At 39.9% G+C, this 20,898-nt stretch overlaps 1 protein-coding gene across 3 annotated transcripts in view; it reads right to left on the bottom strand.

Annotated features, from left to right (window-relative positions):
• The window catches only part of PRKCQ (protein kinase C theta), a 165,311-nt gene that overhangs the window by 90,744 nt on the left and 53,669 nt on the right, over positions 1–20,898 (bottom strand). For 2 of the 3 annotated variants that reach the window (XM_024253393.2, XM_054521886.1), the window contains exons 2-4: positions 11,440–11,566; positions 7,400–7,599; positions 3,796–3,856 (exon numbers count right to left, since the gene is read on the bottom strand). In XM_024253393.2, coding sequence (XP_024109161.2) covers positions 3,796–3,856; positions 7,400–7,599; positions 11,440–11,557 — 379 coding nt within the window. In that variant the 5' untranslated portion in view covers positions 11,558–11,566. Of the gene's footprint in view, positions 1–3,795; positions 3,857–7,399; positions 7,600–11,439; positions 11,567–20,898 lie in introns of those variants that run through there. The other variant, XM_054521888.1, reaches the window with a different exon arrangement.

Consider the following 20,898-nt stretch of genomic DNA (forward strand, 5'->3'; position numbering starts at 1 on the left):
CTGGTGAGGTTGAGGAGGCTTCCATGTAAGAGAAACACGGGAGACACGGTACTATCTCAAGTGTTATCCAAATTTGAATTCCTTATCCCCCAATCATTTTCCTCCTCTTTCCATATCTCCCACTCCTGCGACTCCTACCATTTTCCCAGTCTAGCTATTTTAAGAGATATTCTCAACATTTTTTCCCTTCATTCAACTTACATTTTTAAGGATTAATTATTATTATTGGGAGACAGGGTCTTGTTCTGTTGCCCAAGCTGGACTGCAGTGGCACTATCTTGGCTCACTGTATCTTTGAAGTCATGGGCTCAAGCGATCCTCCTGCCTCAGCCTCCCAAGTAGGTGGGACTACAGGCATGTGCCACCATACCCAGGTAATTTTTAAATTTTCTTGTAGAGATGGGGTCACTCTACATTGCCCAGGCTGGTCTCAAACTCCTGGATTCAAGTGATCCTCCTGCCTTGGCCTCCCAAAGTGCTTGGATTATAGGCATTAGCCATTGCTCCCAGCCTAATTTTTAAAGAGTTATAAAGCATCTCAACTATGTACACTTAACAGGCATTCTGTAGATATTTCATCTATTCTACCATGAAATCTTTCTGCAACAGTATTTTCTTTTAGACTATTCCTTTTATTTTATTCCCAAAGCTACATCCCTAGAACAGATTTTTATCACCTCTCCATAACATAAGTGAAATTTTGTAGACCAATACTGTGTAATTCCTTGAGTAAGAGAAAGTATATTCTTCCCATTAGTTCAAAGCATGACCCAAGACTATGCACTCCTCTTGCCCTCCAACATCTGTCTCTGACTCTTCATTCTGGTTTCAGCAGGAGCCTGCTGGTCTGCCTAGGCTGTTCTCCCCACAGTCCTCACCCATGGCATATTCTTGCTCAAGCCTTCACTTTTTCCTCCTTGCAAGGCCATCCCTCTTCTTTAGAAAACTCTACTCTTGCTAACCTTTAATGCCCACACTGTGGAACTTACTGAAATGAAAGCAGCACACACTGATCTCTTCGTTAATCAGTATTTGTGTAGTTTAGGTTATAATTTTATCTAATTGTCTAATCTGTACCACCTCTTCAATCTGGGTACGTGTTCCCTGAGTGGAAGAACACGTTTTGCTTTTCTGAATCCTTCAGAAGACGATTTCTTATACTAATAATGAGCCTTCTTAAAACAATGCTCTCCTTCTTGTCATCCACAAGGAATTTTCTAGTTAGGTTATTCCATAACTTTGGTTTTTAAAATTAGATTTTTTTGACATATAAAAATTTAGAGATGGAGTGTCAATTTGGATCTAGATATAAAAAGTTTTAAATATTACAAAGATTTATTCTTTTTTTTTTTTTTTTTTTGAGATGGAGTCTCGCTGTCTCCCAGGCTGGAGTGCAGTGGTGCAATCTCGGCTTACTGCAAGCTCCGCCTCCCGGGTTCACGCCATTCTCCTGCCTCAGCCTCTCGAGTAGCTGGGACTACAGGCACATGCTGCCACACCCGGCTAATTTTTTGTATTTTTAGTAGAGACAGGGTTCCACCATGTTAGCCAGGATGGTCTCGGTCTCCTGACCTCAGATCCACCCGCCTCGGCCTCCCAAAGTGCTGGGATTACAGGCGTGAGCCACCGCGCCCGGCCAAAGCTTTATTCTTAAAACATTTCCTAGGCTTATGTCATTATTGTTTATGGAATATCATTGTTTTTGCCCGACTGAATTTGCTCTCTCATTCTAATAAAATATTTAAGTTCCACAGGAATAGGAGGACTATCCATGGAATTGTTTTTCAAAGCAGAGATCTTAAAATCATTTACCAAAAATACTTGCATTCTGATGAAGGACCCTTTTTCTCTTCTTTCTTTTTCTTTCTCTTTCTTTCCTTCCTTCCTTCTTTCATTCTTTCTTTCGAAGGACCCTTTTTCTCCTTCCTTTCTTCCTTCCCTCCCTGTCTCCCTCTTCCTTCTTTCCTTTCCTTTTCTTTCTTTCTTTCCCCTTCCCTTCCCTTCCCCTTCCTTCCTCTCTCTCTCCTTCTCTCTCTCTTTCTTCCTTTCCTTTCCTTTCTTTTCCTTTCTTTCCTTTCTTTTTCTTTCTTTCTTTCACTCTATCATCCACACTGCAGTGCAGTGGTGAAATCACTGCTCACTGCAACCTCAACAACCTGGGCTTAAGCAATCCTCCCACCTCAGCCTCACAAGTAGCTGGGACTACAGGCACGCACCACCAACACTGGTTAATTTTTATATTTTTGGTAGAGAATGGGTTTTGCCATGTTGCCCAGGCTGGTCTGGAACTCCTGAGCTCAAGTGATCTGCCCACCTTGGCCTCCCAAAGTACTGGGATTACAGGCAGGAGCCACCATGCCCAGACAGGACCCTTTTTCAATTTACACTGGGTCATGCTTTAAACTAATGGGAGGAATGTATTTCTCTTATTCAAGGAATTAAACATCATTGATACTATTATTCAGGTCAGCACTTTCACATTTTATGCAAATCTGGTTATTCAGATATCCTGCAATCACTCTATTTCAGCCAACTCAAAAGTTGTACTATGTGTATTATATATCTACACCTTCCAAGAGGAAAAAGAAATAAAATTTCAGAGTACATTTTTCCCTTCTCAGTAATTCTTTCTTTCTTTTAAAAAATTTTATTATGGAAAATTTCAAATATACATAAAAGTTGAGCAAATACTATAATCAATTTCCATGTATCAATCATTCAGTTTCAGCAATTATTAATTGATGGCCACTCTCTTTCAATATACCCTGTCCATCCTACACCCCATGCCATTGGATTATTTTGAAGCAAAGCCATGGTATCATATTATTTTATCTAAAATATTTCAGCATATATACGTAAAAGATTAGCATGCCTTTTAAAGAAACATAACCGCAATATTATTATCACACCTAAAAGATGAATTCACCATGCCTCAATATCATCAAATATCTAGTGAGCGTTCAACTTTTCTATGATTATTTCATAATATTGTTTTCTCTGATGTATTTGTTTGAATTTAGACCTGGAGGAATTATACATGGCAAGCCGAAACTCAGAAAGCACCATAAATGTATAAAGTTAAACTTGCTTCTTCTTGGTAGTAAAATTAATTTAGGAAAAAATGAAGTGAGTTTACCATCAGTAAGTTTACATGTCCATGCTGTGACTTAGGATTTTATAAGTAGGGGGATTTGATTCACATACACAGCCCTGACAGCCTGTTTCAGCACATTGTACTGGGAAATTTCACTTCTGTGGCCAAAGTCCACATGTAACATGGAACCAAAACCCTTTAGCAATGCGTTTTCTCACCTTTTCTTGTTCCTAAAAGGACTTGAGGTGACTAACTTCAAGTATTAGCTTTTTGTTACTAATTTTATGGAATATATTTATTGACTTCTTACTTATTTTGTATTCTACTGATAATATGGTAGCTTGTTAGAGCACATCATTTAAACATAGACAATGTGTACACACATAACCACACAGCAACAGTCTTTTGTATTTAGACTGAATTCCCAAACTAAAATAAAGACAGAGTATAAGAGCTTTGGGCATATAGATTCACATCACTTAAAAACAAGTGCTGTAAATGTTTTATATTTCTACATTTTTCCGGCCCAGATAGCATCTTTTAAAGTCATGCCTGAGCACCTCTGAGAATTTTAAAACAATTTTGTGCTTCTCTTTTCTCCTGATTCTTTTCTACAATAATTGCAAAGGTAAAATAAGCTGCATTTGAGGAGAAGGCCATGCCCTCCTCACCCCCAAACAGGAAGAAGAAATGTCACTTGCCACTCATTTCCAGAAAGTATCTTGCATTCATTAGCATTCGGCCTTGAGGTTTCAGCTCTAACTGGTTGGGAGAAGGAGAGAAACGTCAGTCAGAATGTGAAACAAGCCCTGAGTTCAATGACATCACTGGCTACTGACGATGGCAGGAGATTTCCAACACAGAATACAATCATTGTTACTCTCCACTGTACTCACACTCATTGTCATCAGACGACTGTAGCAACCGTGACAGTCGCCTTTCTTTTCTTAAAACATCCCAGCAATTCATTAATTTTATTTGGAAATAAAAACTTACATAAGGAAGAAATAAAATCCTAATACAGATTCTATTTGATTTTCTTGCCCTGTGATGCTGCTTATCTGAAGAACTGTCACAGGGCAGACCCAGATCTTCATCATGACAAAAGAATCACAGGCACTGGGACTGGCTTCCTTGGTGAAAAAGCTCTTCTTTTGGAGGGAAAGATAAATCCTGCCTCTTTGAGGCTGCCTCCAGGCCCCTGTCTTCCTTTCTACCTGGGATGCATGTCTACGTTAATCAGGGCATTCAATGGGGATGGCTTTTCTCTTTCACAAAGAGATTGTATTTTTAGGAAAGTCTTGGATGGTCCACTAAAGAAAATTCTAATTATACTGATCTGGGAAGGAATTTATAAATGTATATAAATATATACTTCAGTACTGTATTATTATGTAGAAGAGGGCGGAACAAAGTGTCATTTTAAGGGATGATGTAGGATCTCCCATAAAGTGACATAAGGAGAAGAAAGGACAAATCCAAGTTCAAGACAAGCTGAGCACTGTTGTTAATCTATTAAACCATCCCACTATGCCATTAACAGACCAAAAAGAATAAGAAAGAAGATGACTTGAAGGTCATTATTGGTCATTATGTCCATGGGTTATCCAGGTGAGCCGGAGTAACTAAGAAATAGCAAGTAATGTCCTGTGGAACTCAGGATTGAATTTGAATCATGGCTAAATAATTTTCTGGTTATGTGACCTTGTGCGAGTCACTAAGTCTTGGGAAATCTCTGAAAAACAGACATAATAGCAATGCCTATGTCACAGCATTACTGCCATGAGAATTTTGTGATAAAATAAGCTTGCATTGCTGCGACAACTATACATTTTCATATGAGTTTCAACAGATTAATGAAAAGAAAAGTGCTTTTGACATGGCATGTATGCACCGTTGTTCTCTGGCTTGTGGAATAAGGAGTAAAGAGGGAGGCAAAAATGGAGATGGAAGAGCTATGGTAAGGGGCCCGCTTCCAAATGGAATAATGAAAATCGGCACCAGGTGACCACAAAGTTGGCAATATTCAGTACTTAGTAGTGATGGAAGAAATTAAACCAATTAGCTACTGGAAAAACAGCACCCACAGAAAGCCACATTCCAGCAGATTTTGGGGAGTGAATGGGAGACAACCATGCAAACAGTCACAACCTTGGGAAAACAAAAGTCGTCTCTCAATACGGTGTTGAGAGACATGAAAGGCAAATTTGAGAGAATCATTTTCTTTAGAGAAATTAGTGTCGGAAAAGCAGATTCCAATAGAAGCAAGGGGAAATATAAGTCCCAAAAACCTGTTGGCCCTTAAAATAAAAGTAAATTAAGAAATAACCTTGGCAAAAACAAAACAAAACAAAACAAAAAACCCACCAAAGCTTAAAAGTGCAAAAAATGTGCTAGTTGGTTAAATGAGCATCTGAATGCCACCATGTGCTTATGTCTAAATAATCCTAGAATGCAAAGAAAAGTCTGTTAAGAATGAAATCAGCAAAATCCTAGGCAAGAAATCATATGCAACTTGAAGAGATACAAATAGAACAGCAACCTGCCTATCAGTGAAGACTACTTAACAAAAAGATACTCACCCCCCGACTTATCCTTTCATTAATTGAGAAAGAAACATGAATAGAATCGTATTTTTAAAATTGGGGAATTGACGACTCTTTAAAAAAAAAATTAGGTAGACCAAATAAACTGGTCTTCCTCAGTTTCTCCCATTCCTGCTTCTACCTAATAAAATAATTAGGCTCACTGCAACCTCCGCTTCCCAGGTTCAAGTGATTCTCCTGCCTCAGCCTCCCAAGTAGCTGGGATTACAGGCACCTGCCACCACGCCCGGCTAATTTTTGTATTTTTAGTAGAGACAGGGTATCGCCATGTTGGCCAGGCTGGTCTTGAACTCCTGACCTCAGGTGAACTGCTCACCTTGGCCTCCCAAAGTGCTAGGATTACAGGCATGAGCCACCACACCCAGCCCCAGGAACCCTTTTCCCAAGCCAACACACAAGTGCTGAGTAGATACTGCCCAACTAAATTACCTGGACATATCTAAGCATGGGCATGAGCACCTTTTAAAAAAAATCTTGGCATATATTGTCTCTAAAGATTACTTTAGTGATACAAGCAAAGATTTTTATACTTTCTTAAAAAGCATTAATTTTTTTAGGTCAAAAATACAAAACTGACACAAAAACCTAGTTTTTAGGCTTGTATCATTCCCATTTGAAACCTGTGACTTGAAAATCTTCTGGGAGGATTTCTTAAAATCCGAGTTCTTGAAAATCTTTTGGGTGGATTTCTTAAAATCTGAGTTCTTGAAAATCTTTTTGGTGGATTTCTTAAAATCTGAGTTTAAAATCTTTTGGGTGGATTTTTAAAAATCTGAGTTATAGAAAGTAAGAAGCAGAAAGTCAGGATTCTCTCCTTTGGCACAGATGATATAAACATTTGAAAACATTTTCTAGATTGCAGATCATGTAAAAGCAGTTTCTTACTGATATATTTTCTTTTATTTTGTGCCCCAGAAATTTTCATTGGAACTTTTTTAATGCTTTGATTATTTTACTCTTCCTTTTAACATTTCTAAATATTTACTACCATAATCCAGGTTTTTAACAACTTGCTGTGCTAAGATGAATTGTGTATGATGCACTTCTTAGTCAAAGTAAGCTAAGTTCATTACAGCTGAAAAAAATTGTAGGAATTGTCAAAGTATGGAGAGAGAAAACCAAACATTAAATGGATCTTTGTTCTATCCTCTCACATTCTGATAGCTTTTTACTTACTTTAAAAGTGTATTGATGAAGTTTAATAAAATTAAGATTTTGATATCTCAACGTGTTCTGCGTCTATTGGGTTAAACAAGTAATTTCTAAGTTAAAAAGTATTAGAGTTGTTGTTTCATAAATCTTGATTAAGTTTTATATACAAATATTCTTCCCAAATCTGAAAAAGTGAATGAAACTGACAACTGGATTGATAGACAAAAACTCATCCCCCACTTAAGGGGAATTTGAGATATTCTAAGCCTGCTTTAACAGTTTTAAATAAACAATAATTTATCATAGTCTAAGAGACTTTCTACATCTCTTTGATGTAGGCATCAAAGAGATCTGAAGGTGTCAATGTGTTCTACAGCCCATAAAGAATAACCATTGCCATTATCAAATCACCAGTAAGGAAGTGGTAGGGAGCCTGGTGACCCGAGGCCAGTGTAATCACACCCTCAGATTGACATGGGCGTTCTGAGCCAGTCATCTGCTACCATCACGCTTATCCCTTAGGGGCATACACTTTACACAACGTTACCCATATTTCTGTCTTCCCGTTGTTCTTCCTGCACCTCTCAGCCAGCGAGTAGAGCTCCACAGTGGTTTCAGAGATGAGGTCCACGTTTTTGCCTTTCACAATGATCTGCATGACTCTTCCCTTGTTGATATGGGCATCAAAAGTGCTGTCCCAGGGTGGGTACATGGTAGGCTTTTTCTGGATATACATCTGCCCGTTCTCTAGGAACAGAAACATAAGGTCTCATTATTCCTTCAGTCAGGCCTGGAAAATAATTCAGTTCAACTCAACAGTAGCACCTGTTCCCTCTGTTCTCTGGGATATAGAATTCTGTTGGGAAGACAAAAGTAGCACAAAAACAATCAGAGACAATATGGGACAGAATGAGACAGTCCCTGGGTCCAGACGCAAGGTGATGCATTGAACCTTATAAGTCCAATGTTGATAATTCAGACAACAATCTGCTAATTTCTTGGACTGGAAATTGTTACCGAAACACCAGGCGTTCTAGGTTCTGCTGCTCACCGCACAGAAAGCCAATGACTGAGATGACGAGAATTGCCAAGGAAGAAGGCTTTAGTTGGGTGCTGCAGCCGAGGAGATGAGAGCTCAGTCTGAAGTCCATCTCCATGACCAACTAAAACTAGGGATTTATATAGCAGGGAAGAAATGTAACTTTGTATGAGAAAACGGGAACTCGGGAGGGATAAGGAAGCAATCATGATGAACCAGGGGCCTGGTGCTTCAGTCTCTGGATGCCATGATCTGGTGAGTTTCAGTTCTTTAATATTTTTTTTGAGAGGTGTGGGGATCCTTTCTTGAGGAAGAAACTCAGATAAATCAAATGTAAGTTCCAAGCTTTAAGATCAGAAGGGTCCATTTCTATAATTAGCCAAAAACAACTGTCTATGGGACTATTGGGTTGGTTTCAAAATGTTATTTTCCTATTCAACAGTTAGTTGCTTCACTCTGGGTTTAAACACCTGAGCAACAAACTTTTAAAAAAATCTTTTATGCCTTTGAGATTCTCCTTTATTAATCTGTAGTGTTGATCCTACGACTGATTAACCTCACTGGCCCCACGTTAAACATAGTCAATACAAAACTACTATGTGTTCATCTGAAAGACACAGTGGCGTAATTTCAGCGCATAATGAATGCTCCTTTAAGAAATATTTACATTTTTTTCCATTTGACATAAATACAGTAAGAGACAATGATCTTTAAAACATAATGAGCCATTATTTCCTTCTCTAATTCTTGGGTGAAGATACATTTTACATGTACCATGCACCCTCAGCAAAAGCTAGTGAGCAAGTCAGAGTGGTGGTGCTGATCTTTACCCGTGGAGCCAGCGAGGCTGAAGCCAACTGCAAGTTTGCAAGTGAGGAGAGGCAGGCAGGCAGGAACCCTGGAACTAGTAACAAATCTGTAGACCGGAAGGTCAGTTTAGGGGAAACCTCCCTAAAGCTGCTCTGTGATTGGCAAAGAGTTTACTAATTAAGAAGTTTTTCCTTGTCTTTCACGCACTTTGGATTTTCTCTGGTATTTATTCTTTAATCATTTCAGAAGCAGAAACCTGCATTTGAGTGTTTGTTTCTTGTGATATAAGCACATTAAGTGGCAGATTTAGCAATTCGGAGATGTCGATTAAGCAAAAGGGGAAAAATCCGCTTAAAGCCAGGAAATAAAGCCCTTCTAACTTTCGAGGGCCCCTTCTGTCCAACACACAAAGCTAAACAGAGCAGACATTTAGCATTTGTTAAATTAATATTTATTTTGGGGGTATACAAGGAGTTGAATAAGCTTGAAAAATGTTAGATAAACTTGGCTAGGAAAGATATAAACCATGAGACTATTAAAGATGGAATAGAAAGGGGACATTTTTTGTGGGTTGGTTAAAAAAAAATTGGACTGGAGATTGGGCTTTTTAGAAACCAATGGCAATATTAATGATCACAGTAACATTTTACTTCCACAGACCTGAAGCTTCCCTTTTGGATAATTCCTTTTGATGGTAACCATTCTCTGTGCCTGGAGAAAAGGGCCAAAAATACTCTGAGAAAGGGCAAAAATCCCCAAAGCAAGGCACTTTTTACATTTTCATTTACCATGTTTGTAATCACCTAAACAGAGGACCCTATCTATCTAGAGTGTTACTGTTTTAATGACTCACAGCCCCACAGCCCCGTGGCCTGTTTGTCCTTGTTCTGTTGGCTCATTGTAGAAAACGCAGCCTTACACCCCAAGAACTGAAATATGTTTAAATTCTGTAGAAGTAAATATTGAATGATAATATTCAGAGTGATTTCTTTTCAGAACAAACCCAAAATAAAATCAAAAGCAAAAATCTGTAAACTCCCTCCAACTCCACAGGCTAATATTTAGGAAAACCAGTTTCCTTCTTTTCTGACAAGGACTCTCGATCCACATGGCTGATTAAACCAAGTTCAAAGGCAAGGCCAAAAGCAAAAAAAAAAAAAAAAAAAAAAAGGAAAAAAAAAAGGCCCTCAGGAGGCAAATGTCAGGGGGACCTGAGATGGTAAAGAGAACTGGATCCAGGAGACCCATTAAGTCAAAGGCAGCTTTGAAAAACTCAGACATTTTACACTTCAAAGATGTCTGTGACATTTGAAAGGTTTTAGGTTGGGAGCAAGTGGCATTCACACTTTTAACTAAACAGGAGAGAACTCTGGGCACAAAGGAAATCAAGATGATTCAGACAGTCTATCTGACTTTGATGTGTTCAGGGTGGCTGGAAGGACAAAGTCAGCTGTGAAGCAAAAAGGCTTTTGGTGGGGGATGCAAAATAGTAGGTTTGGGAACCCCAAAATCTGAACTCTGAGTATCTGGCAAGAGGTTCTCAAAGTCTGAGTCAGTTTCTTCTTGCATCTGCAAATGTCCCTCGCTCACAGGCCTTTGCAGGACAGCCCTATATAAAATAACACACATCCCTGCCCCCAGTCCCTCTCTTCTTTACACTGCTTTTTGTTCCTTCATTACCTGCTGTTTGTATTTTTGTTTATTGCCACTTTCTTCTGCAGGAATAGATGCTCTAAAGGGAAGGCAGTCTTTCTGAGTTCCTTCAGCTTATTTGGTTGACTTTTTTCCCCTCTATGCTCTGGCCCCAGCACTCTTGCAGTGGTCTCTCCGTAAACACTTTTGTGTAAGTGAACTGTGATGGCTTTTATAGTTACTGCAAGCCTGCATCCATCATCATTATCATTCCCTACAAAGTGTCTGCTAAAATCAAAATGCACGTAGGGAAACAAGAAAAGGTGTGCAGTCAGGAGAGTTGTGGGATCTAAACTCCCTCCTACTTTTCCTTTGGAAATCCATGGCAAACTTACAATGCAGAGGTGAGGATCTCGGAGAGTGGAAGCCCGCCGACGTGACCACAGAGAGATTCCCTACATATAAGACTGTTGGAAAGGAACATTCTGAACCCACAAACAGGACATTGGGTGGCTCTCCCACTTTCCCCCTCACCTTGAGCTGCCTGTAAATATTTAAACTTGATGAAACATCACCATTCTTTCATTCAGCCAAGACCTTAGTGAGTGCAAAAGTACGTTTTCTGAAATTTGGATTCTAATGGCTAATTATAGATACTTTGTAATATCCACTGAAGCTTTTCCAAAGCAGCAGTAAGCAGTCTTTAGAGTTGGTTGGAAGATTATGCAGTCTTAATCTACCTAGACTTATTTAAAGTAACCAGGCTTAACCACATAGGGCCATGTTCTACTTCAGCTCATTAGAGTTCCTTCCCATTAACTCCTTACATAATTTCCTCAACCCAGCTTTCTCTTTCCCTTTGTATATGTGGGAAAAATGATACAGTGCAATAGAGCCACTGGTAGGCCATCAGGTCCTGGTTTAGAGTCCATCACGAAATGTGTGTCCATGAGGAAGTCCTTGGCTTTGCTGGGCATCAGTGTCCTAAATGGTAGGATTTGGTTCCACCAGATGATGTCAAATGTCCTGGAAGACCTTGCTTCATACATAGTTCATAGCAGGGTTCTCCTCCTCCTTCCCCGCCTTGAAAACCCACTCAAGCTTACCTGATTCGACATACTCTTTGACGAGCACAGCACAGTAAGGGTTAACAGCCTCGCCCTGACAAGACTGGCAGGACCCGCAGTCAAAGTTGGACAAGCCAATCCGAAGAAATGGCGACATGGTTGCGCCCTGGAAAAAGACAAAAGACAAACGCTGTTTGGGGGCTATAAAAGATATTATTTTTGGTGCCCCATGTCTACTTAACCAGTGCTTTATCGTGGACAGCCAGAACCTCACATAGGTCCACTATCCATCTGAACAAATGTTTTCACTTCCCCTTCTGCAGAGGACACAGCTGGACTCACCCAAAACCACACACTGACTTGCCGAGGTGAGAGGCTTTCTGGAAGTCTGCACTCAACCTCGCTATTGAGAAGTAACTCAAGAGTTAATTCCACTCAACCTAATGGAGTTAGGCCCAATGGTTGGATAGTGAGGCAAAATTTTTCCAACATTTTATGTCTTCTGTTATTCAAGTAGGTGCCCAGGAAACAGCACACAGTAATCAGAAAATGAGTTTATATAGAGCGAGTCTATTTTAGTCACACTAGTTAAATATGACACCACAAAATTCTTACATGGTCTATTTATGTGTGTAATGGGATTGGCCCAAGGCATTCAGCAGCTGATCCGTATTTACTCTGGACATTTTCAAAAAGGTCTGCTTTCTTCACAGTTACACACACATACACACACACTCTAAGCCTTTGAACATCACAAACCACGTAGAAAACTCCAAACTAATTGACTACTATAAAATAGGGCTTTCTCATATAAGGATGAACAAAATACTTCATAAAAGCCCAAAAATCAGTAATTATGCTTTCCAAGAGGTTTAGATGATAGTTATCAAAGTGTTAGCTACAAATCCAGGAATCTAGTCTAATTCTTCATCTATTGTTCCATTATTGAGTGTTCTGGCCACTTACGTGAACTAGGTACCTCTTCTTTTTTACCTACTTTTCCGAGGTCCCATTAATCTGAAACTATCATCTGATATTCAGCGAAAAAGTTACTTCCTTGCTCCGTCTCTCTTTTTGACCATTTTATACTTATAATTTTTTCTAAGCTTTCATAAGTAAGCCAAAGATAAGAAACAAAGCATTGATTGTCTTTTCTGCCTTTGTATAAAGAAATAAAACTATTTGAAATAATAAAGACCTGGAAGGAGAATCAGTAACATACCTGGAGATCTTGGGCCTGTAATACCTCATCTAGCTAAGCCAAAAGGGATCTCCAGTATGCTAAATGCCAGTGTTCTTTGACTCTACAAGAAAGACAAATTAGGAGCTTTTGACAGGCACTGCTAATTTCACAGATATTAATGAAGTCCTAATTTCCTGCAGAGTTTGGAAGGTTTATCTAAAGGAGACGGTTGGGTAAACATCATGATTTGCTGGGTTCTGTATCTGTCACGTTGCTGAATTAGCAGGTAGATGACTTACAAATTTGTCTTTAGGGGGCCCCCTTTGCCCTATGAGTTTAGAATTCCCAGGCAGGAGCGGGGCTAACAGCTGTGAGTTCTCCGGAGAGAGTTTCTTTGAGAATCCCTTCTTTCCTGGGCCACTTGGGTCTTTTAGACAAAACTTCATTTCTCCACAAATCAGGAAAAATCACTAAGAATCATCTTCAGTTACAGGAGTTTTTGCCCTGTCGGGACTTTTTGAAGATTTGCTTAATTCTGTTTGAGTCTAGAGGGATCACTAACTCACAAAGCCTGAGTTAAAACACCCTGGCCTTTTCTGGTGTCACCCTGCTATTCCCAGGGTGGGTTTCTAATCAGGCAACAGCAGCCCAGCAGGCGTCTGGGAAATGCTGCCTCAGGAAGAGAAGATGGAAACCTCCAGGGTGACCGGGGCTTCCATTACAGCAAGGAAGAGAGTTGGGGCAAAACCCTCTCTCCTCCTGAAGGTCTTACCTGGACAATGATTTCTTACTTAATAAACAATGCAGATTAAATGGCCATTTCACCAGATTCACTTGCACTATTCTGTTACTTCTAAGCATTTTGATGATTTGCCCAACACATGTATGTTCTGTTTGACAGCCAAGTCAGTATCCCTCTTTCTAAAGATCTGCTCACAGACCTCTAGAAATGTATGTCAGACGTGACCTGACATACACCTGACATCTAGAAGACAGAACGGGTATTTGTGTGGTAATCTTCACACATCATTCAATAGAACCGCAAGCTCAGGTGTGAGTTTTTCAGGCAGATGGCAGCATTTTACACCTGAACTACACAGAGTGCTTTTCTCTGTGTAGTTCAGAGCGCTTTTTAGGTGATCATGATGAAAAATAAAGAAGACACACAAAGTTAGTATAAAGTGTCTCCAGATTTCCACCAATAAAAGAAATCACTTACTATTTTGATCTATTTTCCATAGTCTTTTTAATTAGCAAGTTTTGTGTTTTTTTTTCCCTTACGTGCTATGATCATTCTGTGGGTATGGAATTATATTTGGCTTTTTAAGTTAACATTTTACTACAAAATTTTATTCAAGTTTCTCTGACATTTTCTCAGGCTTCCTTGTCATTCTTGCATGACATCTTATTGACAGTAGCTCTACGATCTGCATTACTAAAGTCTGTAGCTACATATTTAGTCTGTTTCCAACTTCTACATGCCAGAAAAAATGCATCTTTAAGATAGCATCATTTTTTTTTTTTTTACAACCTTTCCCAGATTTAGGGATACTGCATCAGACTGGATCATCAGAGTACTACAATATTATTTATCAAGTGTTATTCTTATTGGTAAGGTCTTATACATTTAAAGAAAATAACCAAACTTAACAGTAAAGACCTACCCAGGGAAATAGCTATGGTTAGTGTAACAGAAGTAAGTTAACGCCATTCTTACATAATATGGGTATACAAATTTGTAAGAAAGCACTGTTTATGACTCAAGAAAATAAATTGCAAAGGCACAAACTATACAGGATACAAAAATCATAGTTGCAACCAATTGTGGAAAAATGTTCAGCCATAGGAGCAGTTTAAGACATGCAGAATAAGATAGTATGTAATTGCATGTGCTAGTCTTGAAAAGACAAAACTATATGAAGAAAAACATCAGTGGTTGCCAGGAGTTGCAGCAGAGAGGAGTAGCATGAGCAAATTTTGGGGAAAGACAGAACTGTTCTCCAGCTTGATTGCTCAAGTGGTCAAAGAAGTCTAGACTTAAATTCACAGAACTACACCAAGCCAAAAGTCAATTTTACTGTATGATAATTCAAAAACCAAAAGAAAAGAAATATATGCAATTGGTATTTTAAGGCATGTGTTATAAATACAGAGATTATAGAGATAAAGTAAAAAGAATATATATGAAAAAGCTGCATATTAAATTAAAATCTTAAAGTAATCAAAAGTAGCCTCAAATTACTAAAGGGAAATGATCAGATCTTTAAAAAAATTAAAATAGTTTTGGTTCTGTGGTATTTAAGCTCTTTTGAATATCTGCAGTTAGGCAAACACAGCTGAGAATAAAATAACATTAGAAATTAATAATACATTTTATTTGAGGATAAATTAACATTTTAAGTCCTAATTTAAGCTGTAAAAAGAATTATAATATTTAAAATATATAATAAAATAGTCTGGGCATGGTGGCTCACGCCTGTAATCCCAGCACTTTGGGAAGCTGAGGCGAGCAGATCACTTGAGGTCAGGAGTTCGAGACCATCCTGGCCAACATGGTGAAGCCCCCCTCTCTACAAAAATGCAGAAATTAGCCAGGCATGGTGGGGGGCACCTGTAATCCCAGCGACTCTGGAGGCTGAGGCAGGGGAATCGCTTGGCTCCCTGCAGAGGTTGCAGAGAGCCAAGATCATGCCATTGTACTCCAGCCTAGGCAACAGAGCAAGACTCTGTCTTAAAAAAAGAAAAGAAAAGAAAAATATATAATAAAAATAATAATATGTTTTTGCCTATGCAATTATCAAATATTTTTGAAATGCTATTACTTAATGTTGGTAAGGACAAAATGAATCATACACTTTCATACAATGCTGCTGGGTATATAAATTACCACTTTTAACAGATATACACACATGTGTGTATGTAAGTATATATGTGTGTGTATATGTATGTATATGTGTGGATGTAAAAATATGTGTATCTATCCACCTATATTAAGAGCCAAGAAGATGTGTAATGAATATACAAGAAAGAAATCAACATAAAAGATTTTCATGGGTTGCCTTTTGGTGTTCAGAGCAGATAGGAGGCAGAAGGGGATTTCCCTGGGTGTTAAACTAGAAAGGAGAGTTTCTGTAGACAAAAATATATGTGCTGGAATAGCATGCCTCGGACTAAGCTGTGTGATCTGTCCTCTGTGCACTCTAAATTTCAGTCGGTCTCATCTTCACTCTCCATTCACGTGTGATCTGAGAGACCAAGACATTTGCCCCTTCATCAACTAAGATGGACTCTAAGATTAAAGAAACAAAAGTTACCCAGGGGTCGAGGATTCAGGGCTTGGCTGGCATCACAACCTCCTAAATTCCTACAGCTACAGGAAAAGCCACACCCTTGCTAGTCTCCCTAATAATAAGAATAATCAGGCGAAGTGTGAGACCCTTCCTAACTCTGATTTACAACCCAGACCCCTGCAACTCTGACTGGACAGGGGAACCAGCCTTCCAGGCATTCTTTCCTGATAAGCAACTGCAGACCTCAAGCCAGTTTCAGCAGCTTACAGGTGCTACACACAAAATGTCACTGTGTCCTATAATTTGCCTTTTGACATAAAGAGCCAAATTTAGCACCTCATTTTAATGCTAAAACTGTGCCCCAAAGTGAACATGGGATGTATGTTGGATATATGTTTACACCTGGCACCTGCACTTAACTCCCCTCACAAATATGTATAGAATTTTCCCCAAAGCTTTCTGAATATATCTGACTCTATTGTGTAATATGAACCCTGGGAGGCATAAAACCAGCCTGCACTTTACTCTTTGAAGGAAAAGCACTTTCCGTACACGCCGAAGACTGTCTCTTCCCGGTGTGCAAACTGATATTGCCAATAAAGTTCGTTTCTGCTGTTCAGCCATCCTGGTGGTCTATTGTGTAACACATGGTAGTCTCATACTTTATGACAACAATCTATGCACAAGAAGACTGACTGGCCAGGCTGTTCCGAACAAGGCAGGGGCTAGGTCCCCCCATAGACTCCTTGTCTGAGTAATAAGGTCACGCATTCGACTCTCTCCTGGAAATCTCCAAGGGGACCCCAAACTCACCAGGTCCCATACAGAACTCCCTGCCTTCCCTTTCAAACTTGCCTCTTCCTTCATTTTGCCAGCTCAGTGCTGGGTGCCGTGACGCCCAGCCCTCACCTGCTGCTTCAACTTTACCCTTCCCCTTGTGCCCCATGGCCCACTTGCTTCATCTCCTGCTCCACCAATTCTGCATCACCTCTCTTGTGACTCACAGCAGCTTCTTAGCCTCCTCTGTCCAGCCTTGGTCACCTCTCAGTCTCCATCAGATCTGCATGCTCCAGCCTGAATGATCTTAGGATCTTGCAAAATTGCTGCTGTTTCTCCAATGTGCCATGTGTTTCACAGCTTCAGCCTTCTAGGAAAGCTGCATCCTCTCCCTGGAACGCCTCCCTGTTTTACTCCATCCTCTCTGCCCCCTGCCTCATCTTTCAAGTTCCTGTTCAGTTTCTAGCTCCTCTTGGAAGCCTTCCTTCCTCTCCTCTAGGGCCCTCCCATCAACACATCTCCATGGGAAGTTCTCAGCCCTGGCTCCTGCAGTTCTGAGTGCACTGCTAGACAGCACCTGCCATATTGATTTGCGTCACACCTGCCATTTCTACAGTCCGAGTGGGGTTGATCCTGTGGCTCACAGCTCTCAGCCCTCTAATGTGGGGACTTAGTAGACCCACCAGGATGTTGCGTATTTAATTCTTGAGATGCTACATATACTCAGAAGAGGGGTTTGACTCCAACTACACAAGTCTCTCTGGTCTCATCTGCAATACATTTAGCAAAAACTCCTCAGAACAAGTGCATTTGGGTGCCTTACTTCCCTCATCCCCAGTGAAGATAAACAATTTCCCTTCGTGATCACATTCCTTTGGAGATGTGGTCAGCTTGTGGGTAGGGGAAAAGACAGAGTGCCGGCGCCCATGCTGCCATATTTCCCTAGAATGTGCAGGTGGATTTATGGGTTCACGTCTGTCTTCCTCAACAATTCCGAGAGAAGGGGCCATGACTTCATCATCTATGTGCCTCCAGAGCTGATCCCCCTGTCTGATATATGCTAGAGACTCAGTGCATTTTTGCTTAGGGAGTTCATTTTCAAAAGCAACATTTTACCAAATCTCTTCATCTCATGCATTTGTTTTACTTGCAAGAGTATACAATAGTCAAATTAAGTGATAGACAATTACAGAGGGAGTCAAGAGCAAAGGATTTAGCCCAGCACTTGTTGTAAGCAAAAGATCGATGCCCTCATACACTGAACTGCTGGAGTTATTTAAACTCTCTAAGCCTGCTTTCTCATTTGGAAATCACTGATAATACTATTACTCATCCCAAAGAGCCATGAGGATTAAATGGCTAAATACACACAAGGTGCTTAGAATGGGGCTGGCTCAAGGTAAATGCTCAATAAATGTTAGTTATTATTATTACAACTCTGATATATTTTCTAATGGGCCTTCTCGACTTCATTGCTGTGTACCAAAAAGAGCAGGAGGAAAGTAGAAATAGTCTTTTAGGAGCATATCTGGGTTAAATTATGTGACCTTCCTCTGCATTCTGCTACGGAGTTCCCATAAAACCCTCCATCTATCTCTTGCAGAGCACTTACTACCCTCTGATGTCCTCATCTGGATGCAGTCATCGTCATGATGGATATCAGGTATGCTCATCCAATCTTCCAAGCTTTGCTACCCCAGCTGCAAAACACCATCATGATATGTACTATGTTATGTTATGTTATGTGATGTGATGTTATGTTATGTTATTTATTTTTTTGAGACGGAGTCTCGCCCTGTTGCCCAGGCTGGAGTGCAATGGCACGATCTCGGCTCACTGCAACCTTTGCCTCCTGGGTTCAAGTGATTCTTCTGCCTCAACCTCCCGAGTAGCGGGATTACAGGTGCGTGCCACCACGCCTGGCTAAGTTTTGTATTTTTAGTACAGACTGGGTTTCACCATGCTGGCCAGGCTGGTCTTGAACTCCTGACCTCAGGTGATCCATCTGCCTCGGCCTCCCAAAGTGCTGGGATTACAGGAGTGAGCCATGGTGCCTGGCCCCTATGTACTTTAAAACTACAAAGGATCTTTACTCTTACAGGCTCACTATTTTCAGCTTTAAGTGTGATCTCATTTGTCTTTTGTGTGTAGCTTTGATGCAGGTTCATGATCAAGTATAATTGCTCAGTGCTTTAGGTCATACACTATTATGTACTGAACTGAGAATTCTGGTCTTTTGATTCTCTGGACACTGACTCACCTATTTAGCTAGGCTGATTCACCCTCCACAATTCAAACCCCCAGTATGCTTTTATAGAGATGCTGAGGATGTCCACATAACTGAACCTGATGGGGACAAATTCCATGTAAATAGAAAGCAATAGAAGTATAACATACTCTCATCAACTGAAAAAAATATCAAATCTTCCTCAGTAGCAAATGAAACAAGAAATAGCAAACTTCTTCATTTAATAAAATGTTTGGACAGCATTTGTATTACTATAATTTAGTGGCAGATGGCTCAGTGTTGGGGGAGAGTCTCACAGAATTAAAATAACAGTAGTCATCACTTGTATCAAAACCTCTCACATGTGGAAGAGAGAACACAGATTAATCAATAGTAAATTTGGGAATGAGAAACAAAGCATTCAATGGTTTCCAATTACATCTGCTCAGCCAAATTTGGTAAACATCAATTCAGAAAAATTTTGGCAAATTAAGCTACACCAATAGCTTTTGCATTTCTTTATGAGATAGAAAGGATTCTTAGGTAAAAGTGACTGCTGTTAAAAGAAACATATAAAAAAAGACTTTTTCACAATGTGCACAGAAGAAAGATGATAACTAGTAAAAAAAAATCACATAGTCAGGTAGCGTTTTGCTTTGTTGCTAAGACTTCTACTAAGTAGTATAATAAAGAGGCTAAATATTAGCTTTCACCAACAAAAATGGTCTCAAAAGTGAATTAAAATAGTAAGTATGGGCCAGGCGCAGTAGCTCACGCCTGTAATCCCAGCACTTTGGGAGGTTGAGGTGGGAGGATCACTTGAGTCTAGGAGTTTGAGACCAGCCTCAGGAACAAAGCAAGACCCTGTCTCTAATTTTTTTTTTTCAATTAGCTGGGCATGTGGCACACACCTATAGTTCCAGCTACTCGGGAGGCCGAGGTGGAAGCATCACCTGAGCCCAGGATGTCGAGGCTGCAGTGAGCTGTGATTGCACCACTGCACTCCAGCCTGGGGGACAAAGCAAGACCCTTTTCAAAATAATGATAATAATAATAAAGTATAAATTGAAGATAATAATTTAAAATAACCCCTACAATACAGTGACAAAGGAAACCAAAGCCTAACAGTCAACCCTCAGTCAGAACTAGAGATGAAGGAGGCTTCGTGGACAGACCAAGTGCTGCCCTCCTGCCTGCCAACATTAACAACACTCTGCACTTTCCCCCAAAAAACCAACAATAGTGTCGAAGTTAAACCTTGAAATATAGAAAATAAAACACCTGGGATGACATTATTAATCTTCTGACACCAATTTTAATAGGTTACATGAATAGATAGTCCCACTAAGGCATAGCCCTGGTCAAATTACACTGTTACTTAAGAAAGCTGTCCCAGTCTTTGTTGAGTTGAAGCCTAATTCTTAACTTGTTATTTAAAAGCCTCCATGTATTGGGTTCAAGTTACCCCCTTCACACAGCATGACTCTCAGTGGAGTCCCAGCTTCTTAACCTGTTATTAAAAAGCCTCCGTGTATTGGGTTCAAGTTGCCCCCTTCACACAGCACAACTCTCAGCGGAGTCCCAGCCTGCCTGGACTTCTTTCGGTTTGCTGAAGGCTCCCTGAATATCTGTCTTTGTGGCTCTGTTCACGCCATTCCTTCTGTTTCTGAGCTCGGCCATCTCCACCCGAACAAAATTACCATCTTTCAATATCTTTCTCATGCTTCATGAGATCCTTAAAAAACCCTGAGATACAGTGGGTGTTACTAGTTACTCACCTAATAATATTAAACATAATCATCACATTAATTATTGTAATGAACTCTCATAGACACTTTGACTTATTTTATCTCCATAAACCATTCCAGTAGCTGTCAGGTAGACAGGACAACTATGGTAGTTATCTCCATCTTATTAATTTATAGATTTTATGGCTGGGGCTCAGCAAGTTTAGGTGACTTGTCTATGGTTACAAAGTGCTTGGAGGGCCTGAATTCAAACTCAGGGCTTAGATTTCAGTC

Source organism: Pongo abelii, chromosome 8 (genome assembly GCF_028885655.2).
Source record: "Pongo abelii isolate AG06213 chromosome 8, NHGRI_mPonAbe1-v2.0_pri, whole genome shotgun sequence".
Taxonomy (NCBI): domain Eukaryota; kingdom Metazoa; phylum Chordata; class Mammalia; order Primates; family Hominidae; genus Pongo; species Pongo abelii.